The sequence below is a fragment of the Myotis daubentonii genome, chromosome 15, assembly GCF_963259705.1.
Source record: "Myotis daubentonii chromosome 15, mMyoDau2.1, whole genome shotgun sequence".
Lineage (NCBI taxonomy): Eukaryota > Metazoa > Chordata > Mammalia > Chiroptera > Vespertilionidae > Myotis > Myotis daubentonii.
In genome coordinates this window covers 9,192,670-9,208,047 of record NC_081854.1, presented here as the reverse complement: position 1 = coordinate 9,208,047, position 15,378 = coordinate 9,192,670, and the positions used below count along the sequence as shown (strand labels likewise).

Sequence of the window (15,378 nt, the reverse complement as noted above, 5' to 3'; positions counted from 1 at the left end):
GGCAGCTGGCCTCAGGCTCTGACCTTTTCTCCCCAGAATGGAATTAGAGTTTAAAAAGTGGGGATTAGCTGAAACCGGTTTGGCTCAGGGGATAGAGTGTCGGTCTGCGGACTGAAGGGTCCCAGGTTCGATTCCGGTCAAGGGCATGTGCCTGGGTTGCGGGCACATCCCCAGTGGGAGATGTGCAGGAGGCAGCTGATCGATGTTTCTCTCTCATCGATGTTTCTGACTCTCTATCTCCCTTCCTCTCTGTAAAAAATCAATAAAATATATTTTTAAATAAATAAATAAAATAAAAAGTGGGGATTCGAGCGGAGGGCAGCTGTTCATTAGGTGTCTCAACTAGTGCGGCGTCACTCGAGGCGTGGCCCCTGTTGGCCTCTGGGCCTGTGAAGACGGAGAGGACTTCACACAGCGATGGCCTTGCATAGCTTGCTGTGTGCCCAGCCCTGTGCAAAGGGCTTTGCGTCCCTGATGTCACTTAATCCTCAGAACGACTCCCGAGGCCGGTAATACTTTCCCATTTTACAGATGAGGAGACTGAGGCTGAGTCACGAAGCCACTTGCTTTAGGCTTATGCAATCGGTGCGCGGCAGGGCCAGGCCTGCTTGAGTCCGACGGGCACCTTTCGTCAGGCCCCGAGGTTCTGTGTACGTCCGGAACGTGCACCGCCGGGCAGGATGCAAGAATTAGGCGGCCGCCTTCAGGAAGGAGGCGTGCGCAGCGGTTCAGAGGTTGGTATTTGCTCTTCCCGTGCTCACCTCCTCCCTTTCTTTCTGAATAATTTTGGAATTGGCGGAGGGGTGGGGGTGGGGGGGAACGGAGCAAGGTGGGCATCTAGCTGGCACAGGGGTCAAGGAGAGATGTCACGTGATCAGAGCCCAAGGAAGCAATGAGGGTCAGGAAAGAAGTAGGGGCCATCACTGTGGGGAGCCAGCATTCAAATAGGGTCTGGAGCGAGGGAGGTGTCCCCACAGAGGGCAGCCCGGCCTGAGGGTCTGGGCCCGGGAAGGTGAGGATGGGCCGGCAGGCGAGCAGCCGGTGTGGGAGCTGGAGCGTGAGCGGAGGAGGGAACCTATGCAGGTGTCATCGCCTAGCCTGGGGGGGTGTCCCGAGGATGTCCACTCATGGGGGTGGCATGGTGTCGGCTGCTGAAGCCAGATCAGCGTGAGAAAGGGGTCCCCACAGGGGTGGGGTGGCAATGGAGACAGGAGACTGGTCACACATGTGGATCACGTGAAGGGTAACGGAGGTCAGGCTTCTCACAGCCAGAAAGGGAGTTGTTAATACAGAAACGGGGGGAGGAGGAGCCCTGTGGTGCTGGCCTGGAGCTGGGGGCAGGGGTGTGTAGGGAAGTTGACTGTGAATCCTCTAGCTCTCTCAGAGGGGGAGCAGCGACACCCGATGTTAGTGAGCACCTCTCGCATCCAGCTCTTGACTTCTAAATACCACTCTCCGCTAAAAGGCAGGCAGCTCCTAGGAGAAATGGCCGGTTCCGAGCCCGGGGCAGGACACGTGTAAGATGGGCCTGGGACATCCCGTCCTGCCATAATGGAGGGGTGCGCAGGTATGGGGACAGGTCAGAACGCAGGTCGGCTTGAGGAAGTGCCACGGCCACATCAGGGCAAATTGAAAATCAAAATAAACAATAACTAATTATATCAGATAATGCAGGAAACTGGGAGTCCACACAGATTTTTTTTAAAATACATTTTTATTTATTTCGGAGAGAGAGAGAGAAACATCAATGATGAGACTCAACCATCGGCTGCCTCCTGCATGCCCCTCGCTGGGGAGCAAGTCTGCAACCCGGGCGTGTGCCCTGACCGGGAATCCAACCGTCATCATAGGTTGATGCTCAACCACTGAGCCACACTGGCTGGGCCACACAGATTTTTTTAAAAAGATCGGTGGAAAGTTTGACAATATTTACCCAGCTCAAATACCTCCCGACAAACTACTGTCAAAGGAGAGCTGCTTTATAGAGGAAACTGGGCCGCACCAGCTCAGCCAGGTTCGGTGACCCTGAGTGGGGGCGTGAAGGATTAGAAAAGACAAGAGCCCTGACCGGTTTAGCTCAGCGGATAGAGCGTCAGCCTGCGGACTGAAGGGTCCCAGGTTCGATTCTGATCAAGGGCATGTACCTTAGTTGTGGGCACATCCCCAGTGAGGGATGTGCAGGAGGCAGCTGATCGATGTTTCTAACTCTCTATCCCTCTCCCTTTCCCTTCCTCTCTATAAAAAAATCAATAAAAGATATTTTTTTAAAAAAAGACAAGAGAAGAAAGCTGGGTCTCAGTGGGGCGCTGTCCTCCCAGATGGAGAGAGACAGCGCCTCGGACTACAAGCTGTGTCTTTATTTTATAGCCAGTTTCCACGAGGCCAAGTAAGGGCGTGGTCAAGATGTTTACAACATTCTCGTGGGTTTCGATCCTACTAAATTACATGCACCTAAACTCTATCAAGCCCACAGCACTCAGGCACGTGGGGCCACGTGTTCGGACCATAGGTTCAAGCTTATAACTACAGCTGTTGGCTCTAATTGTGCTGGGAGGGCTCTGCCCTCCAGCTGGGACTTGCACGTGGCCATGAGAAGACCATGCCCTCTCATTAGCTCGAGGATTGAACCTGTCCCAACACTGTAGCCGCTCTCCACAGAAACCAGGCAGACACTATCTTAATCGAAGGATTAAAATGAACATCACCATTAACGTGTCAAATAGAGATGACACACTTTAATTCATATGCGATTATGAGTTACTGCTCCTGCAAACCTCCCTGAGGCACACGATCCCAGAGCCCAGAGCCCAGCTCCCAGCATCCTCTCCCCTTAATGGGTTTCAACAGTTTTTATAAGGAACGTGGTTTCACCAGGGGGACGACGGTCTCTGCTCCCTCAGACGCCAGGCTCACCCCTTCGGTGTCTTACACTCCAGCCCTCAGCACGATCTCTTCCCGCCCAGACCTGCCACCTCCGTGCCTGGGCAGAAGGCGCCACCTCCTGGCAGGGGCACACGAGGATCTCGGGAGACACTGTTAGTGGCAATGCACGCAGGGGCTCCTGCAGGCGGCCTGGGCCAGATCCTGGTCCCGTTTCCTGGACAGTGGACCGAGGGAAAGTACCTTCCGCCCCTGTGCCTCAGTGTCCTCGTCTGTCAAATGGGGTAATAAAAGTACCGACCTAGAGGGGTGTCAGGAGGGTCTTCGGTGAGTGAGGATGGCCCTGGGACATGGCGGCCTGGCTGCTCGGGGACGTGCTCCCAGAGGCCCTGCGGGGTGTGGGGAGACCCAGTTGCACACCTAAAGGAACCACCGGGCTCCGCACAGAGCCAGACAGACACCGGGGTCCCCAGACATACAGTGTTTAACACCCAATCAGACAAATACTATTTGCCTTAAACATTTGATTGAACTTGATGAATATGGGTGCATACTAGTCCCTTAAGATACACCTTGTTAGGAACTCTTAGCTGAGAAACAAATGCCGTTTTATTGGAGGGTCATCGCCTCCCCCAGGACAAGAAGCTGGCGACAGCAGCTGCCCTGGGTTCGCTGGTTAAGGGACTCGTCCCTCAGGACCCCACCATCGTGTGCACAGGTGAGGCAGGAAGGGAAGGGCTGGCTCCTTTCTCATCAGACTGAGGCCAGGCATGGTGCTGGGGGCTGGGGCTATTAGGGTGAGCAAGACGCATACAGCCACTGCCGGCCCCCCGCGGTCAGGTCCAGGATGTGAGGGCTGAGGCCAGGCCTGGCCCCAGGGGTGCGAGGCAGAGCTGGGTCTCACACGTCACTGCACTTCCTGTCTCCCACAGGAGGAGGTCCGTCCCTGAAAGGTGTAGGCCCAGAGCCAGACTGGAGTCAGACCCTGGAGCCAGCTCTCCCGGCTACGGCCCTGGGAGAGCCCCTTCCTTCCTCTGTGCGTCCCTGTCCCCCTCTGGGACAGTGCCCACCTGGCTAGGTGGCTGGGAGGTTAAATGAGTTTATAACGTTGAGACTGCCATTGTCCAATGCAATAGCCACTAACCACATGAGGCTACTTAAGTGAAATTTAATTAAAAAGAAATAGCGCCCAGCCAGTGTGGCTCAGTGGTTGAGCACTGACCCAGGAACCAAGAGATCACCAGTTCGATTCCTGGTTAGGGCACATGCCTTGATTTCAGGCTCAATCCCCAGTAGGGGGCATGCAGAAGGCAGCCTATTGATGCTTCTCTCTCATTGATGATTCTCTCTATCCCTCTCCCTTCTTCTCTCTAAAAATCAATAAAAACATCCTATATAATAAAAGGCTAATATGGCAAATAGACCGACTGGCAGAACAACCGGTCACCATTACACCCACTGACCACCAGGGTCAGACACTCAACACAGGAGCTGTCCCCTGGTGGTCAGCGCACTCCCACAGGGGAGCACAGCTCAGCCAGAAGCCGGGCTCATGGCTGGTGAGCGCAGCGGCGGTGACGGGAGCCTCTCCTGCCGCCGTGGCAGCACTAAGGATGTTGGACATCCCCCAACGGCTCTTGGACTGCGAGAGGGTGCAGGCCCGGCTGAGGGACCCCCACTACAGTGCACAAGTTTTGTGCACTGGGCCTCTAGTATTTTAATGAATAAGTAAAAATAAACATATGTCCCCAATTGCACCAGCCACATTTCAAGTGCTCGCCGGCTGGCCGGTGGCTGTCACACTGCACGGCGGGTGGAAGATGTTTCTGTCGCTGCCAAGTTCTGCCGGAAGGCGCTGCTTCAGACAGCCCCTGGCACACTGGCACGCGCCCTCCACGTGGAGCTATCAGAGCACCCCCAGAGCCCGGCAAGACCTGGACACGGAGCAGGGGGTTGATAATTATTTATTTTTTTAAAAATGACTAAATCCCACTTTAAACCACACCCTCACACACACTGCACACCGGATCTGCGTATTAACGCCAGAGGCGCTGGCCCCGCCCGTCCCGGAGGGCAGGGCCTAGTAGAAACACTCCAGGTCCGGGTCGGAGTCTTGGTCTGTGTCCTCCTGGTTCTGAATCTGACTCTGCCTCTTGTACAGACAGGCCACCTGAGGAGGCAGGGCAGGCGGGGGTCAGAGCCAGGGCTGCCCCCCACCCCTCGCCCCTGCAGGTTGGCGCCCACTTCTCCCAGAAGCTGGTCGGGCCAGGCAAGCGCACCCCCTCGAGGCCTCACCTGGGCACTGGTGGTGGCCTGCTCCGGCGTCTTGTCTTCACGGACGCGAACAAACCGAGGGAAGCGGAGGGAGATCCCCTTCTCACTGTCCACCTGGGGAGCAGGGCGATGATGGGGGCCTTCCTGTGGCCCAGCCTCGGTCCTCGCTAACAATTCCCTACCCAAGTCTCCTCCCCGCTCCTGCACCTCAGTTTCCTGGTCCATAGAGTGGGGCTAGCAATGGGCTGTTGTCAGGGTTCAATAAGGTGCTAAGCCCTTGGGACCGTCCTGGCGCGTGGCAGCGCTTAAGAAACGCTAGCTGTGCCCTGCCTAGTGGGCAGAGCGTCAGCCTGCAGACTAAAGGTCCCGGGTTCGATTCCAGTCGGGGGCACGTGCCCGGGCTGTGGGCTCGATCCCCATTGGGGGGAGTGCAGGAGGCAGCCGATCAGTGATTCTCTCTCATCATTGATGTTTCTCTCTCCCTCTCCCTTTACCTTCTCCTCTGAAATCAACAAAAATATATTTTAAAAAAAAACAAAACAGAAATGCCACCTGTGACAGCTGTGTTTTAGGCGGTTGGCATTATCAGGGCCAGGACGGGGAGCAGCGGAGTCAGGGTGTGGATTCTGGAACCAGACTGTGGGGTCAAATCCCAGCTCCCAAAGCCCAGGAGCCGTGAGACCCGGGGCCAGTCCCTCAGCTCCCGGCTCTGCTTCCCCACCTGCAGGCTGGGCTGCTCAGTGTCCCCAGGACTAAATACGTGCACACAGGTGCCCTGCTGCTGGCACAGCGCCCGCTGCCCAGGCTGCTCCCAACACTGGGTCCCGGGACCCTGACCTCATGAGTGAGAAGAAATGCGATCCCAAACACAGGCTCCGCCTCTGAACGGAGCCCGCTTCTAACCAGAAAAGCGGCTGCGAGATGCCCAGATCCGAAGAAACCGCAAAGGAGGCACACTTAACGCGAGACCCCTTCTCGCGCAGGAGGAGCTCAGAGCCCGCGCTGGGAACAGCGCCTCCGCGGCCCCGGCCCCCAGCGCGTGGCGAGGACTGAACCACCAGTGAGAGAAGGGACTGGACAACGAGGTGGTGTGGGAATTCATACAGTTAAAGAAATGTAACAGCATGTGTCATCAGCTTTTACTTAGAAGAACTTTGTTTTCAAAAAGTATCTAAGAGCCAAGTGTGAAACAGCAATCTCACTGTTTTCTTTCTACTCCTGGGGTATTTCTCTTAAAAAAAAAAAAGAGAGACTTCTGACCCTGTTATCTAACTCCCAAATAAAATGCAAGCTCGCAGTTTCCCAGTCACCCCCCAGGAAGGGGAGCCGTCGGCAGGGCGCCCCACCCTCCCGTCTGGAATTCTTTGGAGCGTCTCCCCCAGGCGCAGGCACTCACCAGGCCGCGGGCAGCGGGGTAGATGGGCGAGAGGGAGAGGTCCGCGCACCTGACCTCCCACACGGTGCTGGGCTCCAGCCAGTGGTCCGGGGCCACGGCGCCGTCTGCCCGGACGTAGGAGCGAGGGGTGGGCAGCACCCGGGCCTGCAGGGAGCAGCAGGAGGTGGAAGAGAGGGTCTCGGGTCTCAGAATCAAGATGGAGGGTTGGGGGGTTGGGAAGTGAGGTAAATGGGGGAAGACAGAGACACAGACACTCCTTAAGGTGCAGAGCCAGGAGTGGGGGTGGGGAGAAATAGGAGAAGGAATAAACGAAAGACAGAGACCCTGGGAGCTGAGACTGACAGAGAGAGGGGCAGAGACCCCGAGAGGTGAAGATAGAGACGTAGAGAGAGAGAGAGAACCAAAGAATGGACAGGAATGGAGTCACAGACACCAACACAAAAGACAGTCACACCCAAAACACCTGTGACCATGACCACAAACACCTCCACTTAGCAGCTCAGCCAGCACCCTAAGGATCGACTTGGGGAACCCCGCAACAGCGCCCTCCCCCGAGACTGCCCCCCTGCTGTGGCCGAGGCCCTGAGCTTGCGGAGATGGGACCCCTGACTGGCGGGCAGCACTTGCTAGTGGCCGGCACGACTGGGACTTGCACCCCAAAGCCGGCTGCACTGCCCCCTGCTTGTGGCACCCAGAGCCCGAGCTCACCAGAGCCAAGAGCCCGCCGCACAGGCGCAGGCCCGCCCGCTCACCTGCAGGGTCTGGTGATACTCCTCCAGCTCCTCGTCGCTGAAGCCGGTTCCCAGCTGCGGAAGGACGGGGCAGGTCAGCGGCCGGCACTGCCTCCCTGCTCCACTGAGGCCCCGAATCCGCACACCAGCCCCCAGCCCGCTCCAGCCTAACCAGCACCCACAGAAAACAGAGGGTGCTGAGCGTCCAGCCAACCCCTCCCAGACCTGGGGTGGAGAACAAATCCCAGGGCGACGGTCCCTGCTCCTTCTGCTCTGTCTCCCTGGCCCGCAAGTCACTCCCTTGGGCCCGACATCCCACCTGCCCCGTAACTGGTGTCATGTCCAATGGGAACACTGCCAAGAGTTTTCTTTCACCCACCCAGACAGTCAAGGCTAAAAAGTACCCCTTGCTGCGGGCAAAATAGCAAGATGGACAACTTCAAACCACTGATCTAAAATGTCAACAGAAAGCCCTTTGAACTGAGAGTCTTCAAATCTCACTTTTGCCTGGACAGTGTGGCTCAGTGATTGAGCATTGACCTATGAACCAGGTGGTCACGGTTTGATTCCTGGTCAGGGCACATGCCCGGGTTGTAGGCTCAATCCCCAGTAGGGGACATGCAGGAAGCAGCCGATCAATGATTCTCTCATCACTGATGTTTCTATCTCTCGCTCCTTCTTCCTTCCTCTCTGAAATCAATACAAATATATTTAACATTTTTTTAATAAAAATAAAATTTTTCTCACTTTTGTCCCAGCAGCAGCTCTTGCAGAAAACTATTCTAATTAATTATGTAAAATGGTGACAGATTGGCGGCCACAGATACTTCTGAATTGTAAAGTCTCTTCTGACACAGACTATGAGTTAACGCACGCGCAGTGCTGACTTAGGAGAACAGGTGGCAATGCAACAGCTACCCCCAACCCCCCCCAGCCGCAGGCGCTGGTTCGGGAAACCGGGGCCCGGCTGCGGCTAAACTATCAGGGCCGCAGTCCCGTCACGCGCGCGTGAAGTGCTGAATGGCCTGGAGAAACCCCACACTTTCCATCTCTAGGACTCAGGCAGGGATAGCACTGAAACACAGTACTTCTAGGGCAGTGGTTCTCAACCTTCCTAACGCCGCGACCCTTTCATACAGTTCCTCATGTTGTGGTGACCCCCAATCTCATTGTTACAAATTGAACATAATTAAGGCCTAGTGATTAATCACAAAAACAATATGTAATTATATATGTGTTTTCCGATGGTCTTAGGCGACCCCTGTGAAAGGGTCGTTCGACCCCCAGGTTGAGAACCGCTGCTCTAGGGCAAAAAGCAGTAAAGAGAACTACTCCTGGAGAAGGATCACAATTTTGTAAAGATAAAGCGTTCCCTCCAGGTACTGGGATTGTAGGTGACAGCGTACTCTCTTTCTGTGCCAAATGTGTGCAGCTTTAAACTAAGGGAAAAAGAAACGACGTTTCCCAGGATCCCTTGCAGAGGGGCTGGGCCAGGAGCCGAGCTCTGACCAAGGCCCCTTCCCAGAAGCCGCTCACTGGCTGAGGCGGACCCCGGAGGCCTGTCCCTCCTGCAGCTGCTGTGAAGCAGAGGCTGAAGCGCATGGCAAGCCCACTGCGGGGAGAGCAGCCGCCTGTGTCCCTCCTGCCGCCGGCGAGCGGCCTGCCCTTCCAGACCTTCCATTACAGGAGAGAAAAAGAAACCCCTCTCTCCCTTAGGCCTCATTGTCTGACTCCGTTCCTAACCCACACGGCTCCCTCGCATCTTCCTATCCTCGCCCGGTTTTCTACATGAAGCAAGTCTCCAGCAAAAGTAAATAAAAACGAGGGGAAACAGAGGTGAGAGCCGCCGATCCGGCCCCCGGCCGTGGAGCCCACCCCCGGCGCCTGCCCAGCCCAGCGCAGCGCAGCCCGCACCTTGCAGATGGCCTGCAGCTCCTCGCTCTCCTCGTCGTAGGCGGCCAGCAGGAAGCCCCCGTAGCGGCCGGCCCGCTTCCCGCGGCCCAGGTAGGCGCCGATCACCACGAGATCCAGGGTGTCCCCCACGCCTTGCAGGTAGTCCTTCTTCAGCTGGGGGGGGAGGGCGGGCGGTGAGGGGGGGCCAGGCCGGACGGGGAGACCTGGGGTCATGCTGGATCCCCTTTCCCTCAGACGGAGACCGGTTCCCCTCACTCCTTCACACAGAGGACACTTATCCCCGGTTCGTTCCGGAAACACTAGTTAGTGCCAACTGTGAGCCGGGCGGGAGTTCGGCCTTGGGGACGCCTAGGGGCTGTGTCCTGAGACAGGAAAGGTTCCTGCCCTCAGAGCTGCTTACAGTCTGTGGGGGCAGACAGACCGCAGACGACTCATAAAGGTGCAGGTCTGGCCAGCTCAACTCCAAGCCCTGCCCTGCTCCGGTCCTCCTGCCCCTCATGTCCCTCCATCCAGCCTCCGTCATTCCTGCCCAACAGCCTCCCACCTGTGCTCCTGCTCCTGCCCAGCACCCACGCCCGTCACCACCCACGGACCAGCCAGAGCACCTGTGCAAAACGACAAGCAGGTCACGTGCCTTCTGCCCAGAACCTCTGCTGGCCTCCGAAACCCAGAGGGAGCCCCAGTGTTATTTTCCACGGCCCCCATGCGCTGTGATCGGGGCCTGCTCTCCAACCGACCCCACAGCCATGGCCTCGCTGCCTTACACACCGAGCTTGTTCCGACCCCAGGGCCTTTGCACTTGCCGCGCACCCTGCCTGGATGGCTGCTCTGATCCTCACGGCCGACCTTTCCTGTCTGTGTCTTGACCCAAATGTGGCCTCTGGAGAGGCTTTTCCAATTGCCCTCGCTGCCCCTGAGCTGACTTCTTTCTTCACTCAGATGCCCGTTCCATGTCCATTCTCAGCGGACATCACTACCGGACTCTGCCTCCCTGTGCCCTGCTGACCGGCTTGCCCCACTTGACGTGGAAGGCCCGACATGGAAGGCAGGCTCAGGGAGAAGAGAAACCTCGTCGGGCTTTCCCACTGTGGCCTCAGGGCACTGAGCGGGCGATTTCATTAACAAGGACTTGCAGGGGGGAGACCTGAGGCTGCAGTGCGAGGCAGAGGGTTCAGGAAAAGGCTCCTGAGCTCAGACAGAGTGAAGTGTAGGACTTGAAGTCAACGTCCTGGTCGGGAAATATCTCCGGGTCCAGGGCTCAGCGGGAAGGCTGGGGGTGGGAGGGGTCCAGGGCTCAGCAGGAAGGCTGGGGGGGTCCAGGGCTCAGCGGGAAGGCTGGGGGGGTCCAGGGCTCAGCGGGAAGGCTGGGGGGGCCCAGGGCTCAGCGGGAAGGCTGGGGGGGCCCAGGGCTCAGCGGGAAGGCTGGGGGTGGGAGGGGTCCAGGGCTCAGCGGGAAGGCTGGGGGTGGGAGGGGTCCAGGGCTCAGCAGGAAAGCTGGGGAGGCCGGGGCTCAGCGGGAAGGCTGGGGGCATCCAGGGCTCAGCGGGAAGACTGGAGGGGTCCGGGGCTCAGCGGGAAGGCTGGGGGTGGGAGGGGTCCAGGGCTCAGCGGGAAGGCTGGGGGGGGGGCCAGGGCTCAGCGGGAAGGCTGGGGGACAGTCACCTTGAGCCAGTTGTGCGATCTCTTGGCGATCTCGTAGGTGGCGTCGACATCCAGGGTTTTCACCATCAGCCCCTCGCAGGAGTCTGAGGAGACACAGCGCCGCCCTGTGAAGCCGGGGCTCCCAGCTGGAGCAGGCAGGATTCGGGGCGAACTGTCCAGGGTGGGCCGGGATCACAGCGGATCGCAGGCCGGCTCCCGACCGCAGTGGGGAGGGGGGCGGCACCCTCACCTTTCACCGACTGCTCCAAGAACTCCGCGATCTGGTCCATGTCCTTGGTGTCCAGGGAGGTGGCGAAGACAAACTCGCCCTCCGTCTCCACGAAGTTCTCCCGGAGCAGCTGCCGGCGTCGGGAAAGGGGCTCACGGACCAGGGACTGAGGGGCGGGCGAGAGGGAGGGACGCCATTGTGGAAAGAAAGAAAAGTCCCCAAAACAGGGAGCACAAGTCACAGGGAGCTAAGGAGAGCCTGGAGAGGGGAGAGCCAGCCGACATGAGGTCCTGAGAGTCTAAGTACAGGCTGGCAGGGCCTGGGGGCTGGAGGCCATTCAGATCCCGGGGCCCCAGGGGCGTAAACAGGAGCCACGGCCCTGCTGGAGCCACGGTCTCTTGTAACCAAGACGATGGTTCCTTTTTTAACACCAGTGAATCAAGGCAGAAAGAAGCCCACGATCATCATGCTGTAACACAGACACGCTCCTGAGAGGGTATTTTCTATGTTAATGCACAGCCAGCAACCTCTTCCCATAAAGAACCAAATTCTACTATATTCTCAGCTCTGCAGGATACTCCCATCTTTGTCACAGCACCTCAACTCTGCCCCGTTAGGACAGAAAGAAGCTAAATGTGCAACTGACTGCCCGCCCTGGTAGGCACTGTGCTGGGAACTATCTAATAGACACACAGTGTGACCACTTTTTAACTTTGGAATTTCTGGTTGCCACGTAGCTCAGTTGGTTAGAGTGTTGTCCCAATGCACCAAGGTTTTGGGTTCGATCCCCAGCCAGGGCACATACAAGAACCAGCCAGTGAATGCATAAGTGGAACAGCAAATCAATGTGGGTTATTTCCTCTCTCCCCCCCCCGCCCTCAAATTAATAAAAAACATTTTTTAAAGAAGTAGGGAAAATAGCAGCATAGGTAAACGCAGTACTCACCACCTCCCACAACCACATCGAAATTTACAACTAAAATACAGAACCACCATCATTCAGAACCACCTGAAATCTGGCTGGAAGTCCTACGACTAAGGAATTAAAGAAGAAGCACATCAAGACTGGTAGGAGGGGCAGAATCAAGCAACCAGCTGGTGCCATATCCACATGGCGGTTTAAAATTGGGAGGGATATCTTGGCTGTGGAGGTTTCCCTGGGGAGCGAGGGGTCCCAGCCCCACACCAGGCCCCCAGCCCAGAGTTCCAGTGCTGGGAAGAGAAGTCCCCGTAACTTTCGCTATAAACCAGCAGGGATGTGGCTGAGTGACATGGGGGCTACCGGAGTCCCAGGTGTTCCTCTTAAAGGGCTGCACACAGTTACTCAGATCCTGCCTGACACGCACACATGTGCCAACCCCACTAGCCACAAAACTGGGAAGATACCAGAAGAAAAGCTAAGTGAAAACTTTTAGAATCCTAGGAAAAGGATGACTTTTTTCCTTCTTGAATCTCAGGGATGAGAATGCATTAAGGGGGGGAAATGTTATGTTTGACTAAATACAAAATAATAGTTAAGCCGAAGCCGGTTTGGCTCAGTGGATAGAGCGTCGGCCTGCGGACTGAAAGGTCCCGGGTTCGATTCCGGTCAAGGGCATGTGCCTGGGTTGCGGGCACGTCCCCAGTGGGGGGTGTGCAGGAGGCAGCTGATGGATGTTTCTCTCATCGATGTTTCTAACTCTCTATCTCTCTCCCTTCCTCTCTGTAAAAAAATTAAAAAAAAAAAAAAGAGAACCCACAGACAAGCAAGTCACAGAACAGATGCCGTGGCCCACGAGCCCGAAGACGCTCCACCTCGCTAGGAAGTGGGCAGGGAAAGTTGTCACTGCTCAGCTACCAGGTCGTCAAGGATTATCGGGAGGAAGACGGTGACGGCAGCTAATTGTATCAAAGCTTCCATGTGCCAGCCCCGGTGCTCCACGCCCATGTCCCACCACTTAACCTGCCTGTAACAGACAGAGCAGGTGCTGCTGTTAGCTCTTCAATTACGGGTAAGGAAACTGAGGCACAGAGAGGCTGAGCCAGTCATCTGCGGCAACACAGCTAGGAGGGGAGAACTGGTGTCGCTCAGTGGTTGCGTGTCGACCCATGAACAACCAAGAAGTCACAGGTTCAATTTCCCAGTCAGGGCACGTGCCCAGGTTGCAGGCTGGATCCCCAGTAGGGGATGTGCAGGAGGCACCCGATTGATGTTTCTATCTATCCCTCTCCCTTCCACTCTCTCTTAAAAAAAAAACAAACAACAAAAAAAACAGCCCTAGCCGGTTTGGCTCAGTGGATAGAGCACCGGCCTGCGGACTGAAGAGTCCCAGGTTTGATTCCGGCCAAAGGCACATGCCTGGGTTGTGGGCTCAATCCCCAGTAGGGTGCGTGCAGGAGGCAGCCAATCAATGATTCTCTTTCATCATTGTGGTTTCTATCTCTCTATCCCTCTCCCTTCCTCTCTAAAAATCAATAAAAATATATATTAACAAACAAACAAAAACAAAAAAAACATTTAAACAATAATGATGATGATGCCTGGCCAGCGTGGCATAGTGGCTGAGTGTCAACCTATGAACCAGGAAGTCACAGTTCGATTCATTGATGTTTCTATCTCTCTCCCCGTCTCCTTTCCTCTCTGAAATCAATAAAAATAAATTTAAAAAAAATAATAATAATAAAACAAAATTTAAAAAAAGAAAGTGGCCGCACTACAAATAATAACAATAATAAATAAATATATAATAAAAGTGATGATCTCGCCGAAACCGGTTTGGCTCAGTGGATAGAGCGTCGGCCTGCGGACTGAGAGGTCCCAGGTTCGATTCCGGTCAAGGGCATGTACCTGGGTTGCGGGCATATCCCCGGTGGGAGATGTGCAGGAGGCAGCTGATCGATGATTCTCTCTCATCGATGTTTCTGACTCTCTGTCTCTCTCCCTTCCTCTCTGTAAAAAATCAATAAAATATATTTTAAAAAAAAAAGTGATGATCTCAAAAACATTATCTTAACACGGGCTGGATCCTCACATCTGCTTCAGGCAGCCACACGACATGGGGAAAGCCCGCCTCACACATGTGCTGTTGGGTACATCTGTGTACCCTGAAGGGTCCCGGGGGCCCACGCAACTCCTTGGACCACGGAGCACGACTGCCCAGGAGTGGCCTCCCATCTCAGCGACGTGACAGAGGAGTGAAACTCGGGCCCCTGGCTCCCAAGCTCACCCCTCGGCTGCCCCGGGAAGCGAAGCCGGGACTCACCTCTCCATTGAGGTAGATGAGATCGAAGGCGTACAAACACACCTGCACCTGGATCTCCGCTGCATCCACCTCCTGGGTTGGGGCAGAAGAGAGCAGGGCTGGGGAAAGGTGAGTCGGGCCCGACTGGGTCCCCTCCCATCCTGCCTGAGGCAGACACTGTTGTCACCTACCACTCTCCCCTGCTCCCACCCAACGGGCCACACAGCTGCGAGGGTGGCAATGCTGCCGGCCAGACACCGGACGGTGATGGCTCAGCTGATCCCAACCTCTTCCCCTTTGTCAGGTACAGTGGGGCCTCGACGTACGAGTGTCCCGACTAACAAGTTTTTCGAGATACAAGCCGCCTCTCGGCCGATATTTTCCTTTGAGTTGCGAGCTAAAATTCGGGTTACGAGCCAGCTTCAGATACCCCACCGCTAGTTGGCGCAGCGAATGTCACAGTGTACGCCATAGTGAATGCCACATCAGCCCAGCATTCAATTCATTGTAATGGTGAAAACTGATTTGACATACGAGTAATTTGAGTTACGAGCTCCATCACAGAACGAATTAAACTCGTAAGTCAAGGCCCCACTGTATTTGCTCTCTCAGCCTCCCTTGCAGCTAATGGTGGTGACATGACACATGCTGGCCAATGAGAATAAAGAAGTTTGCTGGGGTGTAGGCTGTGGGGGCTCCTGGAACAGACCTTCTTTCATAAAAAAACACAGAGATGTAGCCCTGGCTGGTTTGGCTCAGTGGAGAGCGCGTTGGCCTGCAGACTGAAGGGTCCCAGGTTCGATTCCAGTCAAGGGCACATGCCTGGGGTTGCAGGCTTGATCCCCAGTAGGGGGCATGCAGGAGGCAGCTGATCAATGATTCTCTCTCATCATTGATGTTTCTATCTCTCCCTCTCCCTTCCTCTCTGAAATCAATAAAAATATATTTTAACAAAACAAAACCCCGAGATGTAGGAAAATAGCTCTTCCTGCTTTCTACTTGGCCTGCTGGGATGAGGATGCAATGGCTGGAGCTGTGGCAGCCATACTGCACTGGCTGAGACCTGCGTCCTGACGAACACTCTGACCCTCT

General features: G+C 55.8%; 1 protein-coding gene across 5 annotated transcripts in view; it reads right to left on the bottom strand.

The window, feature by feature from the left end:
• Nucleotides 1–4,826: 4,826 nt before the first annotated feature.
• LIG1 (DNA ligase 1) overlaps nucleotides 4,827–15,378 on the bottom strand; it is a 36,187-nt gene continuing 25,635 nt past the window's right edge. For all 5 annotated transcript variants that reach the window (XM_059665959.1, XM_059665960.1, XM_059665958.1 and 2 more), the window contains 8 exons: nucleotides 14,308–14,379; nucleotides 11,087–11,231; nucleotides 10,858–10,940; nucleotides 9,196–9,348; nucleotides 7,303–7,356; nucleotides 6,551–6,694; nucleotides 5,176–5,268; nucleotides 4,827–5,050 (listed from right to left, as the gene is read on the bottom strand). In XM_059665959.1, the coding sequence (XP_059521942.1) occupies nucleotides 4,961–5,050; nucleotides 5,176–5,268; nucleotides 6,551–6,694; nucleotides 7,303–7,356; nucleotides 9,196–9,348; nucleotides 10,858–10,940; nucleotides 11,087–11,231; nucleotides 14,308–14,379 (834 nt within the window). In that variant the 3' untranslated portion in view covers nucleotides 4,827–4,960. The remainder of the gene's footprint in view (nucleotides 5,051–5,175; nucleotides 5,269–6,550; nucleotides 6,695–7,302; nucleotides 7,357–9,195; nucleotides 9,349–10,857; nucleotides 10,941–11,086; nucleotides 11,232–14,307; nucleotides 14,380–15,378) is intronic.